At 45.0% G+C, this 8,372-nt stretch overlaps 1 protein-coding gene across 1 annotated transcript; it reads left to right on the plus strand.

Annotated features, from left to right (window-relative positions):
- The first annotated feature begins 816 nt into the window (after positions 1-816).
- On the plus strand, positions 817-8,134 carry gba3 (glucosidase, beta, acid 3). Its single transcript, XM_034557626.1, has 6 exons — positions 817-1,042; positions 1,713-1,937; positions 2,082-2,884; positions 3,408-3,531; positions 4,302-6,260; positions 7,648-8,134. The coding sequence occupies exons 1-5, from the start codon at positions 988-990 to the stop codon at positions 4,502-4,504; spliced, it is 1,410 nt and encodes a 469-aa protein (XP_034413517.1). The 5' UTR covers positions 817-987; the 3' UTR covers positions 4,505-6,260; positions 7,648-8,134.
- Positions 8,135-8,372: the final 238 nt, after the last annotated feature.

The following is an 8,372-nucleotide window of genomic DNA, read 5'->3' on the forward strand; positions in this document are numbered from 1 at the left end:
ATCTGTTCACAAGAGCCATGACCGGTTTGACAGGACGTCACATTATTCTCATGCAGCCAACTGAGTGGATTTCAGCTTATGTGTGTGGGAATATATGAAATGTCAACTGTCGAGCCAAAATAGTCCACAAAAATAGGTGCTGATAACCGCATTCAATTCATAGATCTCCAGAAATAAAGGCTGGAGGCATTATTCAGCAGAGCTGAATGTTATTATGTATGTTATTGCCAGCAGAGAATCTCCCCCCTCAGGTGAGTGTTACATGTATGAAATCCAGACTCATTTCAAAAGACCACAAATAATATGAGCTGGCAGCAGGTTTTCTCAGACCTATAGGCACTTTAAGATCAAACATCGTCAGGTACAATATGTTGTAGATCTAATGCCAAATAATGCCCTAACCTATTAAGTTCCCTTTCAGACACTTTGGGATCAAACACCATCCAACATCATTCATCATTATCACCATTGATGAAACCCACAGAGAAGATTATAGCGTATTCAAACCGCACTCGGTGGTGTAAATCATAAGGCTTCACCATCTGGTACTTTTTGCTTTACGCTGCGCGCGCTCCCGCGGACAGGCGGGTAGGCACAGCACTTTGCTGCTTTCAAGTGCTCCTCGGAAGATTTGTAGTTCCCCCAAATCCCCAACTTTTATAGGAAAATCGAAATGCCAACCCGAGTAACTAAAGTGCTTTTGGCTGATTTTATTTACCCACAGCATTTAAGTTGCGCTGCACGGACAAAATAAAAAAAAAAGCCTTGGCTCGTAAATCACGCTGAACGAGACAACTGTCACGCCCCCTGAACGTCACACGCACAACGGAGGTCGTGCGCCTGCGTTGTTTTATCTGCACGGAAACCAGATCAACCACGGAAATCAGTTTGAATGTGAGATTCCTATGAGACATTTACATCAGAAAAGCAGAAAGTACGACATAAGAACCGCTTTGATTGCTGTATCCTAAAAAAAAAAAAAAAAACATGTTCCCACGAGAATTTGCGTGGGGAGCGGGAACTGCTGCCTATCAAATAGAAGGTAAGTAAACACATCACGAGATTTATGAAGTGGACGCAACAACGAATAGATCTACAACAAAGAGTTTACGTATAGTGTCGTTGAGACTTGAATGGACCTGTTATTATGCACAAATATAAATACAAGTATATTTAAATATACTTTGCTATCACATTTAGTATGTCAAGAAAGTCTGTAAGTTACCAACTAACCCTGCCCCTGTTTGTGATGGTGTTAGAACTATTGTGAGATAGCATGAGCCTTATCTAGTATATTTCTAATAAAGTACAATATGTCTAACAATGATTTAAAAAAAGAACCGTTGGCTCCCGTTACAATAGATTGCACAGGTTTTTGTGATATTGCGTCATCTCCCTATGGATGGCACACACCAGGACACAAAGGTCACACAAGGTCATGGACGTTAACTTGTCACCCATATAGACTACGCAGGCCACCATTGTAATGTACGACCAACTCATAGACTGTATGCAGTTAAAAGGACCAATTAAACAAGCTCGCAGATGACGCCAATGTAAAAACTGACACTCTTACAAAAAAATCCGCACGAGGAGAGTCAGTGAAACCCACAGACACAAGTCCCAACAGAAACATTACTGTGATTTGTTTTTTTAAGTCGACGTCCTACATACTTTTAACAAATGAAACAACCCTCCGTGTGCACATTGAGGTGGCTGGCAGGCAGACGGCAAGGGACCAAGTATCTGGGACACATTTTGTCACGAGAAAGCCAGAGTGTTTGGGGAGCAGAATGGAGATGAGGCCTGCAACAGCTACGAGCTGTGGGAGAAGGACCTGGAGTGTATCCAGCAGCTTGGACTGACACACTATCGTCTGTCTCTCTCCTGGGCCCGCCTCCTGCCCGATGGGACGACGCGACATGTCAATCAAAAAGGTATTTCCATATTCCCGTCAGACCCATGCCACATTTGGATCCAAAGCGACACAATGGAAATAGCTCATTTGATTCTAATCAATGGTCGTATTTCTGTTTTACCTCGTCCCTCCAAACCAACCGCACTGGATGTGTGTCCAACAGGTGTACAGTACTACAGGAAGGTGCTCGATGATTTGCTGGCATGCAGCGTATCCCCGATGGTGACGCTTTACCACTTCGACCTGCCTCAAGCTCTCCAAGATCAGGGGGGCTGGAAATCAGCGGGTATGGCGACCCTGTTTGACAGCTACGCAAAGTTTTGTTTCCAAACATTCGGCGACCGCGTAAAACTTTGGATCACTATCAACGAGCCCTACGTATGCGCCAAACTGGGCCACGAAGACGGCATCCACGCGCCGGGGTTAAAAGAACCGGGGGTCGCCGCCTACCTGGTGGGCCACAACATGCTGCGTGCCCACGCCATGGCCTGGCACAGCTACAACTCCTTCTACAGGACCAAGCAGAAGGGCGCGGTGTCCCTGGCCATCAACAGCGACTGGCTTGAGCCGTCGAGCGCAGATGGCGCCGCCGATATCGCCGCCGCCGAACGCCAACTTGCGTTCACACTGGGGTGGTTCGCCTGGCCCGTGTTTGTCACTGGAGATTATCCAGAAGTGATGAGATCGTCCGTCGACGCTCAGAGCGAGAAGCTGGGATGCGACGGTGGCTCGAGGCTGCCCAGTTTCTCAGAGGATGAGCCTGCCGTTTTGGGAACGGCTGACTTCTTCGCGTTGAACTACTATACGTCTCGCAAAGTCACGCCGGGAGGAGGCCGTGGAGAGGTGTTGTGTATGACAAGCGACCGAGGTTCGCGAGACGTTTTGGATCCGTCCTGGCCTATTTGTGGCGTGTCCTGGCTCGCCGTGGTGCCCCATGGCTTAAGGAAACTTCTCAAGTACATCAAGGTAAAACCACAACTACTGGTCCATCCTCTGGCATCATTTTCTATTTAATTGCCCTCAGTCCACATCACTCCAAAGTGTCCCCAAACAAGGCCCGAACACATCCCTTATTTTGAGTGTGAACTCAATCAGCCGAAATGGGAAGTCATTTTTCTTTCTTCTCTTGGCATCAAACTGAATTGACCTACAAGAAGACAAATCGCCTTCAACCAAACGAGTAGAACAGCCTGACATTTGTTTAGTGTCTTGCTATTGATTTTGTATGCGGTAATCTCCTTTTAACACCTCCAGAAACACATTGATGCTTCATTAGTGCTGTCACAATGAATGAAACAGTTACTTTGCTGAAAGTGTTTGCAATTGCAATTTCCTGCTGTTGTGCCTTGTCACAGGCCATTAGTTTGAGCTTGGCGCCGTTGAAATGCAGCTAAACGGCACACTGTCGACCAATCTGTCTCTCCCCGGAATGTCTGACAGCTGAGATGCCTTGTTTGACAATAATATTTGCCCCATAATGACTTTCCAGGACACTTTCAACAACCCAGCAGTCTACATTACTGAGAATGGCTTCTCTCAGGTGGGGCAGCTGCAGATTGAGGATGTCCAGCGCTCAGAGTTTTACAGGGACACCATCCTGGAAGTGGCCAAAGGTAATGTCTGGCAGATCTGCTCTGGAAATGAGCAAATTGCCATTAGCCGAGAGGAGTGGAAGATCAAATGTGGTCCGTTTACGCCTTCACCTCTTGTAATTGGGGATAAATGTGACACAAATCTGGGACACAAAGATTGGTCGCTATTGCGCCAAGAAGTCTTACCGTTGTTTTAACCACTATCACCTGTGCACTATGGACAATGTCTTATCATTTGTGGTTCCTTGGTTCAAGTTTTTTATTAATTGGGTTATTTACGTACATCACGGGGAAAAAAAGGTAGAAACACTATAATGGTGCAAAAAAAAAGACATCTGGATTAGATTTGATTTGATTTATGAATGAAAACAGAATAAATCAATATTAATATTATTTCACTTCATGTCTAAATGTAGAATTATTTGTTTTGGCACCACCATGTTGCCAATCCGTGCATGTAAAGTTCGCACGGTAGCTCCGATGCTTTCTGTACAATGGCATAGCAGTTATTAAAGCCGAGATTCAGAACAATATATAATTATTTTAGCCCCTCTGTTTAAGGTTACACATATATATACCTTATGTATATGTACTCTCCGCTTGTTGCAAATAATTCACGCTCTGGGAATGCATCCGAAGTCTTGATAATATGCGCATCGTGTGATGTGTCATTGATGGCTGTCGCCTCCTAGAGTATAAAAAACAATATACTTGTGTTTTTTAAGAAACGGTGCACTTGAACAAACTCCTTTCTACAAAGTTGTTTTAACTCCTTGTGTTCCTTCGTACAGCGATACAAGAAGATGGGGTCGACGTCCGTGGATACTTCGCATGGTCCCTGCTGGATAACTTCGAATGGGCCGATGGGTTCAGTGTTCGCTTCGGATTGTTCCACGTGGACTTCACGGACGCACGGCGAAGCCGCACCATATATCAGTCTGGACGGGAGTATGCTAAGATGATCTCAAAATACAAATGTGGTCAATCCGAATGAGAAGACCGAATAATTCAAAAGAATTGTCTGACTCACACCTTCGTGCGAATTAGATGAGTCAACCAACCAGGCTTCATTTCACTGTAGATCCAAAGTTTTAAAGCACCGCTGTTTTCATTTTAGAAAATGCTCCGGGTCATTAATAGGAAATCTGCCTTCAGCAGAGGACGTGAGGACACGGGCTGAGAGTGGCTAAGTTGATTCAGTGGGATGCAAATTAGTATTCTATCCTGCCCAGTCAGTCTGTACTGGGAGGTTCATGGAGGGAGGAGAGCTCCTCAGGCGGTCCAAGGCGGCCGTGGGCCCAAGCTGCTGCAGAAGGATGCGTATGAATGCATTGTATTTGCTGCATTTGATAGCAATAAGAGGGCTCATCTTGAGTGACGTTACGGTTATGAGTCCATGAGTCTCAGTACATGCACTCGCCTGTCGTGCACTAAGGTGATGGATTATCTCTAAAGTCTAATCCTTGTGTCTTTTGATATGCAGCCATCTTCTGGAAGACGCCACACAAACAGTTGTTTGTTTGTTTGTTTGTAGTTTTCATAGGATTTGAAGTACGAGGAAAAAATAGACGACAGACAATTTGGCCTTCCTTTGTATATTTTTTTTTCCGACACAAAAAAAGCACGCCACGTCACCCTTCGCATTGGAATGAAACCCTTCAAAAAGTCCCCGTCATAATGCCGCCAGGCTGCATAAAGCACACTCCAGTAGCCTCAGAAGGGATGCCAGCTGAAAGCAACAGATGTCCTGCCACAGGAAGAGAGCGTAATGCTATTTGCGTTCCCCGGGCAGCTGTGCAAACTCTCTACTTAAAGAAAGAAAAGAGTGAACAAGGCGAGCAGCCTCCCAAAGGCCTTCTGTTGATTCTTTATGCACGTCGTGGTTAAGGTAGGATTATTTATATGGGGGTGCCGAACAATACAAGGCTGTTGAGAGCCATACTGAGCATTGGACATGTGCTGTGTGTGTGTACGGGTCTCCAAGAAGGTGGGACGCCGTCGATTATTTGAGAGGTTTAGGTCCAAGTTTTAGGAAAATGCCGATTTAAAAAAAAAAAAAAATCAACTGCCACTGCTTTTTATCAGTATAGGGCGATGCAGAGACTGGGATGAGCAGTTAGTTAGCCTACAGTGCCACCTTGTGGCATCAAAGGGAACCACGGCGTTGAAGACGACGGCCCAGTGTGTGCTGTGCTGCGCTTCACAATATGGTGTCACATGTGTGCTGCTTTGATTAATAAAATGCGTCCTGTTGGTGTAACAATAAACAACTAAAGCCTCTCCCTAACCACAATACATCATAGATTTAACACAATTAATATTTATGGTCTGATGTGAAGGAAAATGTCATTTATATTCTGTGTTGGGAGACTTTGTTTGCATTAATAAGCATGGTGTATCGTGACATCCAGTTGGCTGTGCATACTGTTTTCAACAGATGTGAGTAATACCCTCGTGGCCCTCCTCCATCTATGTCAAGCCGAGTGAGATTCTCCTTTGTCTTATGATGAATAACAAGCTATTGTGGAAACATGAATAATGCCACCGCCGCTCACATTAGAACTCTTTTTCCGGCTGCTTTGAACACAAAGTTGAACCACATCTCGCACTATTTCAATGCTAATGAAGTATATCTAATATCTGTGTCTCTGTCAGAAGCTGCTGGCGAGCCTTAAATCTCAGCGGAACGATGGCGACAGACCGCAGAGCACCAAACATTTACTAAACAGATGTAATATGCAGATTGTCAGGTGGGAAAACACATGCGTGGGGAAAAAAAAAAAAAGAGGAAATGATAAAGACTTCAATCTTTTGTCGTCAAAAAAATAAAAGCAACAGTTCAAAAATGCTCTTACCTGAGTCGGAGACAGAATTATGACTAAAGCAGGTCGGAGTCATGTTTCCGATGGGCAACTGGATTCTCAGCTGAGAGTTGATTAGTAATTCCATCAACTGTCTCCCAGTATTGATGGATTCAATCTTCCTCCAGAGGTAGCTGCATGGGTGAAAGAAGCACCACTGCAGCTGAATTGATTGAATGAAATATGAGCCAGAAGTTACTGTTCTTACTGAATGTTGGAGTCACTGGGGAATAATATGTGCCTATTGCAGGTTGGAAAAGCTTAAAACATTAATTAGCATTTAAATAATTCACTCCTCGGGTCTTATTAATAGCCCAACAACGAATATTCAACAGAATTTATTTACGATTAGGCCGCGATGTAGAAAGTCACAAGGAACCATTTCTAAAATCTGCTTTCCAATTAAGCGCCAAATATATCATGTGTGTAGATAAGTTGCTTTTGACAATGAATTAGTGCGTTTAATTGTAACATTCAATCACATTCACTGGCGGAGATTTACCCCGAGGAAAACTCTGGCAAATTACCGAGAGAGGCCCATTTGTATTTGACCAAACTGAACTGATTGTGTTTTTTTTTCTTCCGACAGACACTATGAAATATTCAAGAACTGGGAAATTCATTTACTTATTATAAATTAACGAAATAATTTAGCTGCCGATTAGTTATCTTCACTGGGAATTAAAAGCACAATCTCGTCTATCGGTGCAGTGCTTACAGGTGCAAAGGGTATGACTTCTGGCAAATAATTACCTTTTTCTATTTACCGATTACCCTCATATGCATATTCCCTGGAGAAATTGTATAATTAGATTGTTGCTTCAATATCAAGATGAAGACGCATCAGCCACTCCCTTCCTCCGGAGCGCAGATACAATCTCCTTCTTCCTCTCCCTCTCTGGGTCTCTCAGTCAGCTGGCGAGGGACCCGCGAGAGCCCCCCCCCCCCCCCCCCCCCCCCCCCGACCGACACTCAGCCTGCCTTCTGTCTGTTTCTGTTCCTCTCTCTCACTTTCTGTAGCTCATCATCTTCCCCTCTCCTAATCGCATTGCTCGTTTTCCATTGACAAGAGAGTATGAGGAGAGAGGGAGGAGAAGAAGAAGAAGAAGAAGAAAAAAAAACATAGCACAAACTTTCTAAATCCCATTGACCTACTTCGCCAGACATTTCACTGGGAATTCATATTAGTGCAAAAGAGTTAGAAGAGGAAATGTTTTCTCATTCCAACCCCCATCTTCCCCACGACCCCCTCCTTCTCCCTCTCTCTCTCTTTCAGCTGGAAGCCATTTCCCTCACGTCCCACATTTGATCCTGTATGACCACCACAGTGCATTATACAAGTGGATAAACGCCTCACCGTGGCATAACCACCAGTTCGGAGCTCTGTCGCCACTTTTGACAGTGGCATAAGAAGCATGACGACGGCGCTATGAAAAGCACTTTGGAAGACCTCGCCTTTTGATTGATGAATTTGGCGGCGCAGACAAGATTGAGGGGGATGAATATCGCTAGGCCTTGAAGACAGGAAGTGGAATTATGACGGACCCATACAGAGAACTGAAGCGCCGAGTCGAAGAGAGAATGAAAAGAGAGAAAGGCAATTCAAATCTTTTTCTTTCAAGTCCCTCCCTGAGGGGCTGCAGATGACCCCGCTAACGACTGTTGAAATTCTAACTCCCTTGAGTGTGATGGCGCCGCGTGATGGGAGGGGGGGTTCGCAGACCTGCCTGAAAAATTTAAAGCATCTAGAATATTCAGCTAACCCTGTGCGCTCGGTTGGGGGTAGCGATTGGGGTGGGGGGGGGGGGGGGGGGGGGGCATGCAGAGATTGGTCTTCAGGGTCTGTGTGGTTGTGTGTCTGTGTGTGTGTGTGTGTGTGTGTCTGGTGGCCAATGAGCCGAGAGCCTTGTCTCACGGAAACAGTGGTAGGAGTGTGAGTGAACACAGTGGGGAAAAGAAAGACACCATTTATGGAACCTTTTAGAAGCAAAAAGAATATTA

This window comes from Cyclopterus lumpus, chromosome 18 (assembly GCF_009769545.1).
Source record: "Cyclopterus lumpus isolate fCycLum1 chromosome 18, fCycLum1.pri, whole genome shotgun sequence".
In the NCBI taxonomy this organism is placed as follows: Eukaryota; Metazoa; Chordata; class Actinopteri; order Perciformes; family Cyclopteridae; genus Cyclopterus; species Cyclopterus lumpus.